The sequence below is a fragment of the Bactrocera neohumeralis genome, chromosome 3, assembly GCF_024586455.1.
Source record: "Bactrocera neohumeralis isolate Rockhampton chromosome 3, APGP_CSIRO_Bneo_wtdbg2-racon-allhic-juicebox.fasta_v2, whole genome shotgun sequence".
NCBI classification, from domain to species: Eukaryota; Metazoa; Arthropoda; class Insecta; order Diptera; family Tephritidae; genus Bactrocera; species Bactrocera neohumeralis.
The window spans coordinates 35,274,352-35,296,403 of NC_065920.1; the positions used below are offsets into that span (position 1 = coordinate 35,274,352).

The 22,052-nt window shown below is 38.6% G+C and overlaps 1 protein-coding gene across 1 annotated transcript in view; it reads right to left on the reverse strand.

Annotated features, from left to right (window-relative positions):
* Window positions 1-5,690: 5,690 nt before the first annotated feature.
* The window catches only part of LOC126754037 (gamma-aminobutyric acid type B receptor subunit 1), a 45,339-nt gene continuing 28,977 nt past the window's right edge, over window positions 5,691-22,052 (reverse strand). The window contains exons 4-12 of the mRNA XM_050465892.1: window positions 21,350-21,625; window positions 19,355-19,615; window positions 13,706-14,053; window positions 13,232-13,533; window positions 12,854-12,992; window positions 10,104-10,379; window positions 8,584-8,902; window positions 8,136-8,371; window positions 5,691-7,984 (exon numbers count right to left, since the gene is read on the reverse strand). Of these exons, the coding sequence (XP_050321849.1) occupies window positions 6,887-7,984; window positions 8,136-8,371; window positions 8,584-8,902; window positions 10,104-10,379; window positions 12,854-12,992; window positions 13,232-13,533; window positions 13,706-14,053; window positions 19,355-19,615; window positions 21,350-21,625 (3,255 nt within the window). The 3' untranslated portion in view covers window positions 5,691-6,886. The remainder of the gene's footprint in view (window positions 7,985-8,135; window positions 8,372-8,583; window positions 8,903-10,103; window positions 10,380-12,853; window positions 12,993-13,231; window positions 13,534-13,705; window positions 14,054-19,354; window positions 19,616-21,349; window positions 21,626-22,052) is intronic.

A 22,052-nucleotide genomic window follows, 5' to 3' on the forward strand; every position in this document is an offset into this window, starting at 1 on the left:
AACATCCGTTCGAAGGTGAGCTAAAGTGAGAAGGCGAAACACCCCTGCAAAGGGTTGTGCGCTGGGTTTGGGACCCGCCACGTAAAAAGCTCACCCCAATGAAAAACCAACAGCAGCCTTGGATGAGAGACCCCCTTTTGATGACGACCATGGCAAACGAAATAAGGACTACGAATTAAGGGCATGCACCTGGAATGTCCGGTCCCTTAATTGGGAAGGTGCCGCTGCCCAGCTGGTTGATGTCCTCGTAAAAACAAAGGCTGACATCACCGCCGTCCAAGAAATGCGATGGACGGGACAAGGACAGAGACGAGTAGGTCCTTGTGACATTTACTACAGTGGCCATATAAAGGAGCGCAAGTTTGGTGTGGGATTCGTGGTGGGAGAGAGACTCCGTCGCCGAGTACTATCATTCACTCCGGTGAATGAACGTCTAGCCACAATCCGCATCAAAGCGAGGTTCTTCAACATATCGCTGATCTGCGCCCACGCTCCGACGGATGAGAAGGACGATGTGACCAAAGATGCCTTTTATGAGTGCTTGGAACGCACTTATGAGAGATGCCCCCGCCACGATGTCAAAATCGTGCTTGGCGACTTCAACGCCAGGGTGGGCAAAGAAGGTATCTTTGGCACTACGGTCGGTAAATTCAGCCTCCACGAGGAAACATCCCCAAATGGGTTGAGGCTGATCGACTTCGCCGGGGCCCGAAATATGGTTATCTGTAGTACTAGATTCCAGCACAAAAAAATTCATCAAGCTACCTGGCTGTCTCCGGATCGAAAAACTACCAACCAGATCGATCATGTTGTGATAGACGGAAGACACGTCTCCAGTGTTTTAGATGTGCGTGCGCTCCGAGGTCCTAACATTGACTCGGACCACTATGTATCTTGTTGCAGCCAAGATATGCATCCGCCTCTGTGCAGAAAAAACCGCACATCAACAAACACAAGGAAGGTTCGACGTCGAAAAGCTGCAATCACAACAGACTGCCGAACGATTTTCTACTCGGCTTGCACTCCTGCTCTCTGAGAGCACTCATCAACAACTCGGTATAAGGGAACTGTGGGACGGCATTTCAAACTCCTTACGTACAGCTGCATCCGAAACCCTTAGTTTTCGGAAAGTGCAAAAGAACAACTGGTACGACGAGGAGTGCCGCGCCGCAGCGGAGAGAAAACAGGCTGCCTACCTCGCAACGTTACGATCGACCACAACACGTGCGGGATGGGATAGATACCGAGAATTGAAGAAGGAAGCGAGACGCATCTGCAGACAGAAAAAGAAAGAGGCCGAAATGCGTGAGTATGAAGAGCTTGATAAGCTGGCCGACAGGGGTAATGCTCGAAAATTCTACGAAAAAATGCGGCGGCTTACAGAAGGTTTCAAGACCGGAGCATACTCTTGTAGAACCCCCAAAGGTGATCTAGTCACTGATGCCCAGAGTATACTTAAATTATGGAGGGAACACTTCTCCAGCCTGCTGAATGGCAGTGAACGCACAACATCAGGAGAAGGAGAACCCGATTCCCCAATCGATGACGATGGAGCAGACGTACCATTACCCGACCATGAAGAAGTTCGAATAGCAATTGCCCTCCTGAAGAACAACAAAGCGGCAGGGGCCGACGGATTGCCGGCCGAGCTATTCAAACACGGCGGCGAAGAACTGATAAGAAGCATGCATCAGCTTCTTTGTAAAATATGGTCGGACGAAAGCATGCCCAACGATTGGAATTTAAGTGTGCTATGCCCAATCCATAAAAAAGGAGACCCCACAATCTTCGCCAACTACCGTGGGATTAGCCTCCTCAACATCGCATATAAGGTTCTATCGAGCGTATTGTGTGAAAGATTAAAGCCCACCGTCAACAAACTGATTGGACCTTATCAGTGTGGCTTCAGACCTGGAAAATCAACAACCGACCAGATATTCACCAAGCGCCAAATCTTGGAAAAGACCCGTGAAAGGAGAATCGACACACACACCACCTCTTCGTCGATTTCAAAGCTGCTTTCGACAGCACGAAAAGGAGCTGCCTTTATGCCGCGATGTCTGAATTTGGTATCCCCGCAAAACTAATACGGCTGTGTAAACTGACGTTGAGCAACACCAAAAGCTCCGTCAGGATCGGGAAGGACCTCTCCGAGCCGTTCGATACCAAACGAGGTTTCAGACAAGGCGACTCCCTATCGTGCGACTTCTTCAACCTGCTTCTGGAGAAAATAGTACGAGCTGCAGAACTAAACAGAGAAGGTACCATCTTCTATAAGAGTGTACAGCTGCTGGCGTACGCCGACGATATTGATATCATCGGCCTCAACATCCGCGCCGTTAGTTCTGCTTTCTCCAGGCTGGACAAGGAAGCACAGAAAATGGGTCTGGTAGTGAACGAGGGCAAAACGAAATATCTCCTGCCATCAAACAAACAGTCGTCGCACTCGCGACTTGGCTCTCACGTCACTGTTGACAGTCATAACTTTGAAGTCGTAGATAATTTCGTCTATCTTGGAACCAGCGTAAACACCACCAACAATGTCAGCCTAGAAATCCAACGCAGGATAACTCTTGCCAACAGGTGCTATTTCGGACTGAGTAGGCAATTGAAAAGTAAAGTCCTCTCTCGACGAACAAAAGCCAAACTCTATAAGTCGCTCATAATTCCCGTCCTGCTATATGGTGCAGAGGCTTGGACGTTGTCAACAACTGATGAGTCGACGTTGCGAGTTTTCGAGAGAAAAGTTCTGCGAAAGATTTATGGTCCTTTGCGCGTTGGCCACGGCGAATATCGCATTCGATGGAACGATGAGCTGTACGAGATATACGACGACATTGACATAGTTCAGCGAATTAAAAGACAGCGGCTAAGCTGGCTAGGTCATGTTGTCCGGATGGACGAAAACACTCTAGCTCTGAAAGTATTCGACGCTGTACCCGCCGGGGGAAGCAGAGGAAGAGGAAGACTTCCACTCCGTTGGAAGGACCAAGTGGAGAAGGACCTGGCTACGCTTGGAATATCCAATTGGCGCCACGTAGCGAAAAGGAGAAACGACAGGCGCGCTGTTGTTAGCTCGGCTATAATCGCGTAAGCGGTGTCTACGCCAATTAAGAAGAAGAACCTGTTGTCACAGAGTATAATAGTTTTGCTCACCTAACGGTTGTATGTATCATCTAAACCTAATCGAGATAGATATAGGGTTATGTATATATAAATGTTTAAGATGACAAGAAAAGTTAAAATCTGGTTGACTGTCTGTCCGTACGTGCAAGCTGTAACTTGAGTAAAAAATTAGATATCTTGGTGAAACTTGGTTTGTGGGTTCCTTAGTACAAAATAAAAATACAAGTTAGTAGATGAGCGTAATCGGACTATTGCCACTTTTCACAAAAAAATACCACATCCACCAAAAATTGTCCAAATCCAAACAAAATTGTTCAAGCCCCAGTTACCGAATAAATGGACCCCAGTTAACTTTTGACCGATAATATCGATCAGTCTGTGAGACGTATAATAGAAATTCAGAGAGAATCCTTTGCTGACAATAGTATTTCTGTGTATAAAAAATGGGTTGAATCGGATCAATACATCCCTGAGCACCCAATTGGGCGAAAACTTGACCTAGCTCCCATATAACTAATACACGGATTTTCGAACACCCGGCTGACTTTGCTGTATGTGATTGGTGATTTTATGTGAGATACCTTAATGAAATCCAGGGAACAATTTATTGGTATGTGGCATCTTCATTGTATGTAGTATTGGCAAAAAATTTTTCTAACAAATCTTATGATAAATTTGTCGGTCTGTGTATGAGTTATATAGAGAATAAGTTTATATAAAATTGCTTAGATTGCGATCGTCTGATTGAAGTTTTACATCTTTAGGTATTTCGGTTGCACTCGAACTGAGTGCTTTCTTATTTGTTCAATATATATTTCTCTAGAATATATACGAAATTTTATGAAGTAATCTGTGATTTCCGTATTTATGATGAGATGAGACCATAAGCAATATTCGCAAACTCACTGAACCATTTATACATAGGGTGCGGACGAAATATGACAATTTTTTTACAAGCTCATCTATAGCAACAAAACTTTTATCAAAAAGAAGTACCTTAGTAGGAACTATTCCCAAACCTACAAAAGAAAAGAATGACAAAATGGCGCGGTTTTCAACGCAGCCTTACAAATCAAAAAAAGAAATGTGGTGTCGTGGGACACCAGGTAGGAACGAAGTTCCTTCGGATAATGTAGAATCGATACAATTTGCAAAAAAAATTGTGTTTAATTTTATTTAGGTTGTCCTGATTTTTCTCTCAAATTTCGCTGATTAGTTTTTATTTAAGTACAGATAAGTATTAAGAAAACTCTACTGTCGCCCTACTGCCGTCGGCAAATATAGGAAATATTCAAGTTAGCGGAAACAACAACTGTCGGCCTGCAGTTGTGTAGTCGTGCAGCTGTCAAAATAACAGTGTCCATAAGAACGTCTGTATTTTAATATTTGACAGATGTAGTTTGCAGTCTGTCGCACTCTATGTGTTCCGCACTTCACTCAAAACTAATTTGCATACACAATAACGTTACAGATTTTCATGCCTAATTATTTTGCAAAACCTAAAGGTAGGCTATAACTAGCGATCTTACAGAATTTTTCTTACGGGTTATTTCTTACGGGTTATTTCTTATGGGTTATTTCTTACGGGTTTTTTCTTACGGGTTTTTTCTTACGGTTTTACTATCACTTTTTTTTTCAGTTAGCTCCCGCAGCAAAATCCCTATCTTCTGCAAGCCTGCCGTAAGGAACTTCGTTCCAATAATTGTACTGTAACAATTTACAAAAGCAAACCCAACAAAAAAGGTCTCTTATTAAGTTCGTATCATAAATACCTGTGTGTAAAAATTTTAGAAACAGGTAAATGTACACCTGAAACTATTGCTATTTATAATAATAGAGAATTTGGCGTGAATATGACGGATCCAATGGCTAGAAAGTACAGCACAAAATCTAAGTCTAATAGATAGCCTGTCCAGGTGTATCGCAACATTTTGAATTTAGCTGCTATAAATGCTTGATTTTTCTATGTGCAAACAACTGGAGAAAGGATAACGCGACAAGTATTTTTAATTCAGTTGACAGAGGGACTTGCCACCGAATACCACGAAACACATGAAACGTGGAAATTATGGCGAAAACTTCACCAGATTCCATAACAAAATAATAATAATAAAACTATAAACATTTGTTTAACACGTAAAAAATATGTTTGTGGCAAATGCTTACGGGAGAGACCCGTCATCTGTAAAAAGTGCGACAGTGCGACAACGGATACATTTTATTTAGTTTCAATTCCGAGCTTTCTTTCTAAAAATGTACTCCTAAAGCCTGAAAAATAAATATTTTTTTAATTATTATAATACAGTTTTAATAATACAGTTTTTCATACTGAGTTCTTGAAGTAAATGTTTACGAGTTGAAACATCCTCCCGTTAAATACCAAAGCCTTGGCCTTGTGCTTACTTTGATAGTCATCACTCAAAACACACTAACCTTAGAAATTTGCTAATGTGTTCAAAATCAAAGCCAAAACTAAGATTTTTATCTAGGTTATAATTATAAAAGCTTTACTCACCTGTGATTGATATGTAAGTTGTCATTCGATAAAATAAATACAATTTGTTTTTTTCCTTTGTACATTGAGTGACTTGCTTTAATTTATTTCTTAACTTATTGCTTTATAAAGGTGATGGTGTATACATTAAAGGTGTATATAGTAATCCTAAATTGTACATTGAGACCATAAAATATTTCGTTTGAAATTCGCATTTTTGCTTTCCTCTACATTTTTTAAATTGTGTGTTCCAGTTTTTACATCAAAGATTTAATATTTCACTAACTGTAGTATATATTCAAATCCGATTGAGCAATTTATATGTGTTCTTATAAATATTAAATCACCTATTTTTACTTTTCATTAAATATTGCTTCCTCATACCGTAGTTGGCTCATAAAGCCCTTAATGGTGTAAAATATTGCAAATTTAAGGGTCTACTTATTCCTAAGTATTACTACAGAAATTTATATATAATTTGACAAATATAGCTAAGATTGTTTTGGTACTTCTATTCTTACACAAATAGGTTAATCTATGTAAACCATGAGCATCCTTCCAATGCTAATGTTTAGTATATTGCTTATACTAGCATTCGTAAATATGGAGGGAAAGTTTTTATACCTAGGGGTTCGAAAAGAGATACTTGTACATCACATTTATGAATTTATTCGATTGCTCAGAATGATATTGGTAATAGTGCACTTCAAATTGAAGTCTTATATATAATTTCCTATAATTTGCATTTCCAGAGTTTCAAAGAATATATATTTATACTAGAACTCAGGATTTTGACTAAATTTGATCTTTTGAGTTTCCATACTCAATATACAACTTGTAATTTTTTCCTACCTAATTTACAGTTAACTGGCGCTGTTGAGTTCTTAAACTTTCTTAAATATTTTTTATCATTAAAGGCTCGCTACTAAGAAATAGTTTCTAGAGTTCATTAAAATGATATTTTCTTACTACTTATCTAGTTATTTACAAATGTAGATTCTAAAGGATTGTCTGTGTAAAAGTATCAGGTAGAAAATTTGGAATAACGTCAATTGTTAACGGGCATTTTTTACTACAAACTGAAACAGCAATAACTATTTTACCTCAAATGGGTAATTGACGACTGTTCGGAGTTTTATTTCCTACACTACTTTAGAATGCTCACCTCTTTCATTGCATTCTTAACCAGTAGGGTGGTTATCTGGTTAAAAAATGAGGCTACCAAATATAAAATAATTAAACTAAGCGTTTCATCTGCTAGTTATGCTAATCCATGGGTTTTGTAATTTCAATTTCGATTATATCCTCGACTTCGCCCGATGTCGGTGTACTACTTTTATCGCTTGGTGTCACACTGAGTGATAACTTTGATTCAGTAGTGACTTCCATAGATTTCCAAGTTCCGGCACCAGTCGCACGCCCCAATGGTATACGTTCCTGCAACGCTATGCTACTGCGATCATCAGCCTCCTCCAATGCGCCCAGACTGCTGGTGGGCACCACGCGATGAGGAAAACGTGGAGAGCAACGCACTCGCTCACGCATAGAGGGTTGTGGTTCTAGAATGGACGGTCGCCGATTAGCAGGCAGTTGGAAATTCACTTTAGTCTCGTGTACTTTGGTATAACGCGCTACACCGATGCGTTCCAATTCGCTTTCGTCGAGTGGCAGTATCAAACCCATGTGGGTGGGCTCTTCTGGTGTTTCTGCCGATATTGATGGTATTTGCAGAAAATTGGGGTCGGGCGTAGCAACATCCAAATGTGTACCGCTCTTAGCAAATGACAATCGCTTCATTGCTTTGAGCGGCGCTTCATTAGACCCGTTCGAACCTTCATCATTACGGTTTGTCTGATTGTAGATGGCATTACAAGAGGCTGCTTGCGTGGTGGGAACGTGACGCGTAAAGAGTCCCATATGTGACTTAAATGCAGCACGCAAACTCTTTTGCTCGCCAAGGCTACAACTGGAACCTTTGTTACTTGAGGCTGTACGTGAAAATATCCCACGTAGGCGATTGATTAGTCCTGTTTTGGTTTCCGTCGCTTGTCGGTGGGCAATGCGTAGATTGTATAGGTCTTGTTCGGCCAGACAGGTCGCAGCGCTCTTACGTTCTTCCAGCTGTGGCTGCGAGGCGAACGCAATAGAACGACGCATAGAAAGTTGCATGTATTCAGCGGAGGGCCAACTGGCACGCGGTATGACCGGTGGTAAAACAGATAGTAAAAGGTTGGGCAGGATGCCAGATATGCTGGGTGCCCGTGATTTATTATTACTCGGTGGCAATGCAGGAAAAACCGGAGGGAAAGTTGGTGACGATGGATGCATAAATATAGAAGTATCACTGGTAACTGTTAACTCAGGCTGTCCGAATAAAATTGTGTATATAAAAGGAAAGAATAAGTACTGCATAAAGGCGAAAGGATCTTTCAAGTAACATTTTGGTTAAAGTTTTGGGATAAGTACTTTTATAGACGTATAAAATTACAGTTATGAGATAATTTCTTATGCTCACCCTTTGTTGTCCTCCCACTAACGAGGAAGAAGATGTAGCTGATGACGCAGTGCCAAATTCAAGAATACGTTCAAGCTTTCGTATCTCTTGATCTAGTGCGGCTATTTCTTTCTTATAGACGCGATTTTGTACCTCTACGCGGTATTGTAGCTCTCGTCTATCGTCTATAACAAATCGTCGCGTGTTGCACTCCATCTTTAAACCCATGCTGTGGATCACTGGATCGACAATAACATCTGAACACAAAAAATTATTATGCGAGTTTGCATCGAGTTGTTTTTAGAATTGTCTCTTCAATACTTTGGAAACTCAAATATTAGGTTATCAAACTAAAACTGTTTATTATTTATTATAATCGAGAATTCGAAACATTTATTCTACAACCAATTCAAACATAGTTCTTTCGTACTATAAACAGTTATTTATTTACTTTCTACTTAATACTTACTTCGTCCCCAAATATCGTGAAGTTTCGGTATAAATGACAAACACAATGTTGCCGTTGTTGATGCCAGTATCAGTGATGTTATAGTTATGAACGCTAGTGTCACTCGTTCTGAAATCAAGTTGGCTAAAACCACAACTATAGCGCTTGTAATTACTACGAGATACACAGATACACCAATGTACTGCGAATCGTTGAGTGCAGGTATGGTCACATGACGCGTTTCCCAAGCCATATACACGCCAACCACAAGCAACAGGCCTTTGTAGGCATATAAAGCGCCCAGCCAACCTTGAGTGTGTTGCGAGCGACAAACTTCGACCTGGTTTGATATTAAGTTAACATTTTATATTTGTGTTATCATGTTCTTTGGCTAATATTAAACTGTATAATAAATAATATTAATAAATTATTCGTCAGCAAGATATTTTTTCCAGACAACTCTATCATACCCCAAGTTTGCCACGATTTCGTAAAACCAAAAAGGAAACGTCAGATACCCTATAAAATTTAATATTTATATATGTAAATGATCATCCGATTTACCCATTTTGCATACATGCGAGCTAGTCTCTCAGCTTTTGAGATAGCAATCTGACATTTTTCTTCTGACTCTTTCCTTTTCAGTGTACAACTCAGGAAGCAATTATTATAACGATATACAACCTGGCTCGAATAATGCCTTTAACGATCTTATGATCTATGAGTCAATACTTCCCTAAGCTCACATATACCTAAGGCAACCATTTTCGAACTTCTAGGTGACTTTATACCGTATATATCGGCCAATATATCTCAATGAAAATGAAAGAGCTTGTTTTACTGATAACAGTGTATCTTTGTGGCTAAAATGGATAAAATTGGGCAAACACTTGACCTAGCATCCAAAATTATATATTTTCAATATTTTCCTTTTAATGGTTATAATGGACGCATTTTTTGACTTGGAAAGTCGATTGCCAGGGGAATTCAGTTGCATTGCTTTTAATTTATTTCTTTAGAATTTTTTCTTTTGTAGTGTCTAAATCAGATGTGATAATGTTATGGATTTGCTTACTGACAAAAAGGTGGGGCTAAATCAGAGTAACGCAGAGAGATTTCGAGTATATTAGTTTCAAATCTTATCGGTGACGAGATTAATACATATGTACCATATTTGTTAGGCGAAATCTTGCTGAATCCAGTAGATTAGTGATGTAATCTACTCAGCAACTTAAACTTTGTGATTGAGTGTCGGTGGGAACAGAGTATGAGATTTTTAAGCTGGAAATATCATGGTAATTGGGAAGTAATTAGCAAAAGGTTAGTAGATATTTATGTAAAGAAGAAGAAGGGCAAAGCATTGAGGCACATTATCACAATTTTTATACCCCCAGACTCATGATGTTAAATGCAAATTTAAATTTTAAACACTCAAATACTAACATGCGTGTGTGTGCGACAAACATTTGCATAAATATGGTAAAATTATATGGTTTACACATACAATATAAATGGTGAATACATATAACTTTAAAAATCACCTGTGGCTGATAGACGACGCTTCGGTCGATGCTGCTGATTTCCAACGTCAAATTGTGCAAATGCCTCTCCATCGGATCGACGAACACCCAGAGGGTGACGAGGAGCGCGTCGACCACCAACAGTATACATACCAACATTATAAGTTGCGCGTCCTGTAGCATTTTGTCCTTGAATACACTGCCGGTGCGTGTGAAAATGCGGTGAACACGATATGTTTTGGCAAACATCGAACCGAATGCCAGCGAAAAGCCAGCGCAGAGCAAATAAACACGTGCCTGCGAAGATGGGCGTGAGAAGAGAGAAATTAAGTAAAATGTTTGTGAATTATGTACAGCGAATTCGAAAGAAAAACGAAAAAATGAAACAATACAAGCAACGAAATGCCACAAATTTGTTGGCAGCGTCCCTCAAATTATGCAAATTAAAATTTGACATTGTCTACGACACTTTCACTTTTGTCGGCGTGACTGCGTGCGTTTGTTTGTGTTGGCAAACAATTGTTGTGAATTGAGATATTCAGCTATGCAAATTAGGCCGATGGCGTGCCTTGTTGTTGCAGTTTTGCATAAAAATTTATTAACATGATAATAAATCGCCCGTATTGGGTCAAAAAATTTAACTCCGAACAAAAAGTTTAATTTTGGATGTAATTGTAATAAATGCTGTTTTTTGTTAAAATCTTCTTTGTTAGTGAACGCATGTGGTGCATATATTTTTGCCTCCAGACTTGGAATCGTTTTTTTCCGTTGAATAACTTTATTTAGTATTGGCACTTCCATTTCAATATCCAGAAGAATTGGGATCTTCGTTCTCTAGCTTGCCGAACATTTATACATTCGAGTTAGTGTTGCAAATGTTTTGCTTACAAAACTTTTGTTTTAAAATTTACATTTTCATCAAATGCAAAATGTTTGGGGATTAAAAATAAAATAGAAGCATATTTTTCAAATTAAAACTGGAATGAAAAGTGGCAAAAATCTAGAATTTACGCAATTGTACGAGGGCTGCTATATATATTCTGGCCTAGGGCAACACTGAGTGTTGCCAGGTGCAATCTGACATTTCCATTGGAAAGTTTGACATTTTTTAGCATAACATCACTCAGAACGTTTAGTCATTTAATCGTGAATTGTTTTATTTTCAGGGAATTAAAAAATTCATCTCGGCCAAAAAATGGAATTAACTCGTGAACATTTTTGTGCGATCATTTTTTACAACTTTCGACGTGGATTATCACGACAAGAGTGCATCGATGAACTAAAATCTTTGTATGGCTATGAAGCACCATCCTATAGCACTGTGAAAAACTGGTACAACGAATTCAATCGTTGCCGATGCTCGCTCAAAGACGAATTCCGTGAAGGTCGTCCAAAAACAGCCGTTGTGCCAGAAAACAGCTAGTCCGTACGTGAACTGATAATGCAAGACCGTCATGTAACATACCTTCAGAGAGAGGCATGCCTATGCATTCCTCCCACCAGCATACATTCGATATTGCATGAACACCTGGCCGTAAAAAAGGTTTGTTCTCGTTGGATCCCACACAATTTGACAATCGCTAAAAAAAAGGCTCGTGTGGATTGGTGTAAAGAAATGCTGAAAAAATACGATCGCGGTGCTTCAAAAGATTTTTATAAGATCGTCACAGGTGACGAATCATGGATCTATGCGTATGAGCCCGAAACAAAACAGCAATCGACAAAAAAAAATAAAAAAAAAACAAAAAAAAACATTTTCGTTGATAAATATGCCTATTTACATTATTAGGCCGGAAATTTATGTATATAGCAACCTACGTAACTGAAACCCCATAATTAAAAGTAATTAAATTGAAAAAAACCAAAGTGCGCTTATCCAAGTTGATATTTAATTAAAAACAATAAAAAATTGCGCCGAAGCTATAACACCCTTCACAAAAGATCCTTTAAGAACTTTGATCCGTCAGTTTGTATGGCAGCTATGTGCTATAACTATCCGATCTAATGAATTTTTTAGGAGTTTGCGATTGCCTTAAGCAATAACTCAAGAATTCGTCGAATGCAAAAGATGATATCTGTCGTTCTAAAATAAGAAAATGAGCTTTGCGAGAAAAAAACGGCTTAGATGATTAGAAATTTGAAAATTATTTTAAGTAAAAATTTGCGGGATGGCGCACTAAAAATTCAAATAATAATTTAATTATTTTTGTATTGCAATATTTGAAGCTCTGATTATAATATTTGTGTACGAACTAAAAATAAGATCACTTAGCAATATTTTTTCATCCAACGTTCCAAGGAGACTACACTAGCTAGATGAAACGAAAAATCAAGGGATGCATTCTGATAACCTTGTTTGATCATCTTATAATGGATTACATTCCCAAAATGGCGGAAGAAAAGGAAAGCCTATACTTATTTGATAAATTTAACCAGCGTTCTTTGTGGAGTCGATTTAAATCCGGTATATGATTAATGATACAAGCATCTGAAGCATAAGTCCGAAGTAAGGTCTAAGATAAACGTTAGTATTAAGATCACCGGCACAACCCAAATATTTTGAAAACATCATTTGTATGAAACATAGCAAATATATTTCGATATAATGGGATCCTGCACTCATCTAAACTATTAAATTAAGTAGCGATGGAGTTCCAATATTGGTATACCAACTTAAGTGTTCAAAACCCGAATAGTATATTTCATAGCCTAATTGTTTTTGAAAATATCTACTTGATAGATAATTAAACTATTTTTCATACAACACTCACCGTGCAAACATTAGAATATGAAGTCTCCGGAGTGGGTAGCGTGGAATAGTCCAGTCCAAGCAAAATTACTGCGACATACACACAAACGCAGCCAACTGCAGAAATATTACTCAGTTTGGGGCTAGAAAGCTTAATAGCTCTTCGCCAAAGAAAATTGTTTTTGCAAAAAAATAAAAAAAATATTAAAAACGGAAAGTTAGTGAGGTTGTTGACATAGGTGATACTTTATACAAAAGAAAACTGCGAAATGGTTCAAATTCACATTTATGGCAAGCACTTTGATGACAACTTAACTGGCACTCTCAAATTTACCATTTCGCAGTGCTCTTGCGCTTTTTAAAACTATCAGAACGCTTAAGTCCACAATTGGCTACTCACTTCATTTTTCGAAAGTGCAACGTAAAGGCGAGGAAAGCTATGGCTAATATGATGCCGACAACCGATAGAGTGGCTATCGTATAAAAGGCGCTCGTCGCGATAGTGGCGACGCGCATTTTGAAAATTCGTCTGGCGATGGGCACTTGGCCGGTATGCCAGCGCACCGCACGGCAATGGGGGCAGTGAAAATCCAAACGGCTGACTGCTGGATAGTAGAGGGCAACGAGCGCGAGTGTGCCATTTTGTATTTGATAGAAAGCCGTTGTGCCAATGCGATCCGGGCCACTAAAGGAAACTGGACCCTGCAAGGTGTAAGTGAGCGAATAAGCACGATAAATTTTAAAAACTGAGCACAAATTCATGTAAAATATTGTATATTTATAGAAGAATGTAATTTCGCCTCGTTTTTACAAATTTCCATTTATCTATTGTATAGAAAGTAATTTTTTCTTAGGGAAAACGCACTTTACTTACCGACACTCCCAGAAAATCCAATTTCGCCATCTGTTGAAGGAATTCCCGCGCCATATCCGCTCGCACATAATCGAATTGATTGAGTTTTGATTGCAAACCCAACTTTTGCCAGCGTTCTTCGGCAGCTCGTAATGCTAAAGCGATTGCCCAAACCGCGTCATACGTTTGAGGTGCATAAGTCGATACGGCTATAGCGTTTAGGGTGGGTATGTCGTTAGTGTTCAATGCTTTATCTCTTAATGAATTCTGAGTACGTGCCGCATTCGATTTTCGTTGTTTATCAACACTGCCGTTATCAAGCAAACCATTAGCCCTTTGACGTAATTCGGACAAGAACATTTCATTGCTCTGATCATAAAGAAGAAAATTGTAATTTATGAATTTCAAATGATGAAAATAAAAAATTTAATAAGTTGACTAAACTGAGGAGACTCTTTCATAATCTAAATTATATATGGTGTGGGGCATTGTCGATTTTATGGGAGCACAATTATATGGCGTGAGTATTGATAACAAACGTTATTATAAGAGAATTTGACGTAACCCCTTAAATAAATGAATTAAAATTATTTAGCACCATCACTGTATACTAACGGACATCCCTAATATGTTCGACTTACCGATACGACGACATTTTGGTTGTGTTGAATAGTTTTCCCTGCACTAATATACAGGTATCAAAAGGAAAGCAATACTATTTCAAAATCGAATTTTCAATTAACGTAACGGAATTTAAGATAAACATGAAAATTAGAAATAAATTCCCCTAGCTAAAAACGATAATAGCGCCCGATATGCAGGCTGAGTGTAAATAAGCATGAAAACACCAAATCTGTAGGTTAAAAATTCTCTGATTATTTTGTTGCATTTTGTTATGCTGTAAATAAAACCTCAGTATAATGGCTCTAAGAGAGAGTTTCGAATTAACTGATTTAGTCATTCAGGCCTCTGGCAATTTTGACAGCTTAATTGCCTCGACTTGGCGCCTCTATATTAGCCGGACAAATCGTCACCGTAAACTACCTAATTCTGTTCTGTTCAACTACTTTAATTGTTACTATATTGATAGTTTGGAAATCGATTCAGAACTTCTCCAAAAATCTCCGAATGACTGAATATCATAAAGGAATTTAGCTTAGAAAGTTAAAATTAAAACAATACGATAATAATGGCACTGAAAATAGTAGGAACTGTTTATTTTGCATCCTCATAAAGTAATAAGTTTCATTCTCTCTGGTTGACTATTGAGTAGATGCCTCAGATAATATCGTGATAAGTTGTCTTCGATTCGCCTTTTCGAGTTAGTGATACAAGAGAGTATTTTGACATAAATTGTCATTCTACGATATGCTTCTCTTTCATCAATCTTTTTATAATTGTGCACCGGCATTGTGCATGGTCGACTTTTAAAAGCCAAGTTCCTGACTACTCAATGAGTGAGATTCGTTTGACGGGTCTAACTTATTTTCTTACTGTGCATAGGTCAATCTCCTTGCGGGGAGGGAGATAAGAATATTCCCGCGGTAAGGCATGCCTGTCGTAGGAGGCGACTAAAATCCAAATGCACTATGTCCGACATTCACATGTCTGGTTTATTGAATGTCGGCATGGTCAGAGATGTCAGAAAAGTGCTATATTGAGATACTATCATATTCTTTAAATGGGTTTGCGATTATATCGGGTGATTTTTTAAGAGCTTGATAACTTTTTAAAAAAAAAAACGCATAAGATTTGCAAAATCTCATCGGTTCTTTATTTGAAACGTTAGATTGGTTCATGACATTTACTTTTTGAAGATAATTTCATTTAAATGTTGACCGCGGCTGCGTCTTAGGTGGTCCATATAGCCCGAATTTCTTCGGAAATGTTGTCTTCCAAAGCTGGAATAGTTGCTGGCTTATTTCTGTAGACTTTAGACTTGACGTAGCCCCACAAAAAATAGTCTAAAGGCGTTAAATCGCATGATCTTGGTGGCCAACTGCCCATGCATCCCGAAAAATGCACTGTTTGGTGTGGTTTGTACGCTGGTGGAATCATTGGACCGTATTTTTTCAAAGATGCTGTTGGACGCAATGTTACGGTGAATGGCGATCGCTATCGTTCGATGCTAACAAACTTTTTGTTGCCAAAAATGGAAGAACTGAACTTGGTTGACATGTGGTTTCAAGAAGATGGCGCTACATGCCACACAGATCGCGATTCTATGGCCATTTTGAGGGAAAACTTCGGAGAACAATTCATCTCAAGAAATGGACCCGTAAGTTGGCCACCAAGATCATGCGATTTAACGCCTTTAGACTATTTTTGTGGGGCTACGTCAAGTCTAAAGTCTACAGAAATAAGCCAGCAACTATTCCAGCTTTGGAAGACAACATTTCCGAAGAAATTAGGGCTATTCCGGCCGAAATGCTCGAAAAAGTTGCCCAAAATTGGACTTTCCGAATGGACCACCTAAGACGCAGCCGCGGTCAACATTTAAATGAAATTATCTTCAAAAAGTAAATGTCATGAACCAATCTAACGTTTCAAATAAAGAACCGATGAGATTTTGCAAATTTTATGCGTTTTTTTTTAAAAAAAAGTTATCAAGCTCTTAAAAAATCACCCGATATAACAAACACTAAATGGATTTGACGGACAACACATCATACAGTCGGGTTCTTAGGAATTCCTTGGAATTCTTGGGGGCTCGACTGGCAGTAGCTTAAGCGCAAGCTTGGGCTAAAGGTCACACCAAAGATTAAAACATGGTACCACGGGGAGCAGCCGCCCCTGGAGTTCGCTCCAGTCTGCTCATTGGGTCTTGGCCCTTTGGGGAGATTCGTGGTGGCTGTGGTTTAAACCTAAATGCAGGAAGGACTTAGTCCAATGTGGAGTCGCACTGCGGCCGGGTGCCGGACCCAGAGTACGGCAGAGGTTTTAGATGGGCCTCGCACCCGACCAAGGTGGAAAGGGAGTCCCACCCTTTCAATTTGGAACCAAAGTGTATGTGTGTGTGGCAGGCACTCATACTTTGGTTTCTCCAGAGTGTAGTGTGGGTGCACACACTTACGCTTTGGGGCGCTGATCAACGCATTGTTTTGATCTGTGTGTTTCTAGTAAAAACACCGTGGATTTGAGCCTCCTTAGGCAGATACCCACGTTAAACCACATTGGATTCTGTGCATAGGTCAATGTCTGCTTCAAAAGTTCACTGTAGAGAAGAGAACCAATTATAGTCAGTATAACACGAATCATATTAAAGGGTGATCCATTTCGAGGTTCCTTATTTTTTAAAGAAAAACACACAAATTTGATGGGAAATGTTTATTATCATTCGAAAGAACATTTCTTGGCTTTCGTTTTTGAAGATTATCTCTTTCAAATGTTGGCCGCGGCTACGTTTCAGATGGTCCATCCGTTGAGTCTAATTTTCGATGACTCGTTCGAGCATTTCGTCTGGTAAGTGGCGAATGAGACAAAACAAGTCTAACGGTGTGTAATCACACAATCTTGATGGCCAATCGACCAGCCCAAAACGTGAAATTATCTGCTCACCGAAGTGTTTTTTCAATAAATCCATTGAATGATGCGATGTGTGGAAAGCGGCGCCGTCTTGTTGATTTCAAATTTCGCCTGAGTTTAAATTTCAGGTATCAAATAGTCGGTTATCATGGCACGATAACGGTTGTCTGATGGTTACATTCTCACCGGCATCATTTTTGAATAAATATGGAGCCATAATTCCACCGGCCACAAACCACACCAGACCGTTGTTTTTTCTTGATGAAATGGCAGCTCTTGAATCTCTTCAGGTTGCTCTTCGTCCCAAATGCGGCATTTTTGGTTGTTTGCATACTCATTGATCCAGAAACGGGATTCATCGCTGAATAAAAATTGGCTGAAAAGGTCAGACCTTCTTGGAACTTTCCAAAAGCCTAACGATGGCGATTGAGAAGGTCGATCGGCTTGAGTTCTTGCAAAAGGTGTATTTATCGTAATAGAGTTGAACGAGTCTCTGAACGTGACGACACAAATATTTATAAAGTAAGTCAAGCGCAATGCTGTAAAAATCTGTGGTTTATAACTGATTTACTTACAAAATTATCAATCGTATTTAAAAGAGTTAGTTGGTTAGTTTGGGCCACCAACATATTTTTTTGTTCCCAATAAAGAACTTAAAGTTTTATGACTGAAAAATACTGACATTGAGTGTCTTGACAGTTGTCCACAAATTACGTTTTGATCATTTTACTTTGTTTGGTTAATGTTTACTATTTTTTTTAATGTTATTTATCTTAGATATCTGTTTAGAAATATAAGAAAGATTTTCTCTACCGATATATTAATAACATGTTATTGAAAAATAATCCATAGAGATATCAGCTCAGTTTTGCTCTATTTTACTAGATACTTTTCGTTCTGTGTATAGTTGACTTTTGACAGAAAATATCGGTAAATAAGGGAGACATATCATTGAAATTCAGAGAAAATTCTTTCCCTCGTGCTGAATCGGGTCAATACTTTTTTTATCCTATAAACCTAATATAAATACTTTCGAACTTGCATATTTGTGCTTAGAATGAATAAAATCGAATGAAGACTTTCCTTAAACTCCGGATTTAATCCTATCAAGTTGCAAGTGTATAAAATGTCCGGTTACAACCGAACTTACAGGAAGCCCTTCTCTACTTGTTTTATTTGACTTAAATACAGCTGAATATCATATCAAGCCTGTCGAAATGTGCAAACTTTGTCCTAAAGCTTCAAAATTTTACACTTTCAGTCGTAAATAAGCAATCTTAACCTTTAAATATAGACGGAGAGTGTTACAGCCGAAGGAATAATTTTGGTTTTTATCTGAGTAGATGATGTGAAAGATCCATTCCTCATCTTGATTTTATTTCGGGTTTGAGCGAACCTGTCCTGCCTTACGTGCCTTATTTTTAAAAAACAAAAATTACCTCCAATGCCACTAGCGTTTTAAAATATTTATTTAGAGTGTCCTCCATTTTCGTTTGTTCCATGCTTGTATCTATTATTGAGTGCATCTAGCTAAATAGTATTAATGAGTATTTATTTTTCATTTCCAAAAGAATACGTATATACACATTTAGCTTCTTTCCACAATTCACCAACTACTTAAACAAATTCATTGAGCAATTTTATCATATTGCTAAATAAATAAATACATATATTTTGAATTCCAATTCCCATTTAGCACCAATTCATTGCCACCACGAAATAGTCTAATCAAATAAATCGTTTTTCGTACCGACAAAGTCGCTGACCAATCTGCCATAAAGTAAATAATCAAACATACCAACAAACAAACAATGGAGAAATCAACATGGCAAAACCTATAAATCGACGGAGTAACGACAAGCTTACATACATATATATAGGACACACACTCATGCACACTTGTCAAGACGAAGGCAAATACAATTTACAAGCATATAAAAGCATGCTTTCCGACATTCTACCTTCGCGAATTCATACAGTTTTGTCAGCAATCTGGCATTTCATCAAACATCTCCCCACTCTGCATTACAGCTGCTTTTACAGCTGATATAAAACCAGAAATCTCTTCTCAGATTTCGTCATATTAAATATCCTTAAATAGTAGTGTTATTACTCGTGTTGTTCTTGTTGCTATAATCGACTTACCAATCCACTGTAGCTGGTCTTATTTCCCACAATCCTATTGTGACTGGCAATGATAATCAAATTCTCGACGGCGTCCTGCAGTTCCTTCGGCGTACAATTGGTTCCAGTGGCCGATATGTCGTTCCACCATGGCGCGCCCATGCTCTCGTGCAATATCCAGGCGTAATCCGCGCCGAACATGCGTAACCGAAACGCTTCGCAAAGTACTTGTGGTGCTAAGTCCTGCGAGAAGCTGCCGATAATAATGCGGGTATCTGTCTCCTTTGCGCGCAGCGAAGAAGGCGGGTGGGCGCCAATTGTCGATGTTCGATTCGGTCGATAACAGCAGTGCGGTCAGCGTTTTGCGAAAATATATGGAGATACAACAAAATGATGAAAGATATATGTATATTATATATATAGTGGTATATTTTTATTTCAGCAATGTAGATGAGTGTAGAGAGTTGGGGAATGAACAATTATGTGTTGGAATTGCAATTTACGACAGATTAATCGATTTTATATGGCGTCTATGCATTTATTATGAGTTCGTTCACACTGTGCTGTGAAGAAGTTTGTAGGTTGGCCTTGCCTACAACTAGGTGTGCCATCATTAAAGAAGTATAGTGGCAGTAGAGATAAAACATCTTTTGAAGTTGCGTATTAAAAGGAATTTCGATCCAGCGAAGCTCCAATTTCTTTGAGGTATCTGGAAAAAATGGCGTTCTGGAGGTCTGAAGTGTGGGTCTGTGAGAGTAAAACTTCTTTATTCGATTCAAATCTCTGCCTGACTAGTAACTTTAAACTTTGGAAAGAAAAGTAAACCACAAGGAGCCAAAGCTGTAAATTACAGGACCTTGTGAACCCTAGAAAACAGGATACACCTCTTTCTGGCCGACAGCAAACTTTTCGCCATCTTCGGAGCATATTCCTAGGTGAATTCCAATTCATCGTTCGCCACAGAGCCAACAATAAACACTGTTATGGATTGATCTCACGGTGGCATTTGTTATTTGGGGTTAGCATACACGGCACAAATCACGCCAACAGATTTCCCATAACCAAAGTTTTTTGAAATGCCTAATGTCTAACTAATTCCAGCAAGTTCAATAGGTAGTCTGTCAATAACAAATTGTGAACTTTTGACATGTTATTCTCCTTGGCCGTTTAGTTGAGTCTCTCCATGCTTCCTGGCATCCAAAAAAAGTTACTGGTTGATGAGGTATATAAAAAATTTTTATCGTCGGTGGGCGTCTGTACAGACGACCATAATTAGATATTAGTTCCTTAGCGATTTTGATAGCCTACATTGCTTAGGGATGGATTCGATTCCTCAAATTTTAATTCTTTTAAGTTCTGAAAGTTTCCAGGAGGTCTGTACAGAATACCATCATTAGATATTAGTTCCTTAGCTTATGCGATTTGACTCCGCTAGCCTACATTGCATACCAACGTATTCTTTTTGAGATAAGGTTGGTACAACATTTTACGAACTTAAATTCTTATAGAGAGTGGCACCAGTACCATTAAAGAGTTTTGATACGCGTAAAAATCGCATTCGAGTTCTAAAGTTGTAGAACAAATAATCTGTAGTAGCTGTCAAGCAATTCGCTGAACACACGTCTTATGAAATTGAAATGGACAAGAGCAAAAGTGTCCGATTGGGCTTCCAAACACTAAGATTATAATTTCACAATTAAGGTATGAGCCCGTCTGGCTTTATATTAATTACAAATTGCTTTTAACTCTCGAGTGTATATGAAAAAGCTTTCAGTCATTCTGTTGAAATATAAATGTTATAAACTATATACAAGTATATATCCTACATGCATATACATATGTATATGTATACCCAAAAAATGCTCAGAAGTCAAAACCAAAATTGATGAGCTTATGAGAATTATCACCACATTAAATATATAAAACAGTTATACTATATATGTATGTATACGTACAAATTTGTGTCTGAGGCTTATGTACATACAGACGCAAACATAAGTCGACAAATCTACTTACTCGTAGCAGTAATAGTTGCTCCTTGAAATCTGTCGCCGCAAATGTAATGGTTGCCGCACAGGAGATATTTGCTGCCTCCAGTTCAGTTACTAAATCATTGACAGCCAATGAGTGGACTTCTTCGTTCTGGGAAAATGTGGTAACGGTATCCCAACCGAAGAAGCGTATGAAAGCAATACGCGCGGGATTGTGCGATGAGTCTGGTGCGACGGTACGGTAAAAGTTGGGGAATTCCTTGCGGTCACTGAGCGCTGGTGAAGTGGAACCAAACGAAACCTGTGGGCATAAAAAAAGACCAAAAGAACTTTTGTTGTTCATATGCATATATGTATATCTCTGTAATTTGCATGTGTGCATGGTGGCAATGTTGCTGTGCGCAAATATCTGTATATATTGATATACTACAAGTACTTATATAATATGTTTCAGCAAAAAAAGGGTCAAGTTCGTAGACTGTATTAAAATATGTTCAGATAAATGTTTGATAAAATGACAAATACGGTGTTGATAGATAAAAATATACATATAGTATATAAGTATATTAAAAAATGATATGTACATATGTACATATATATGTACATATATTAGGTTGTCAAAAAAGTCTTGCGGTATTTTCGCTAGTTGGCGCTGAAAGCGCGTAGTTCTAGTTTTATTCGTCGCATCGGGTCATGCTATACCTTTTTGGAAAGCTCATTTCACGCGC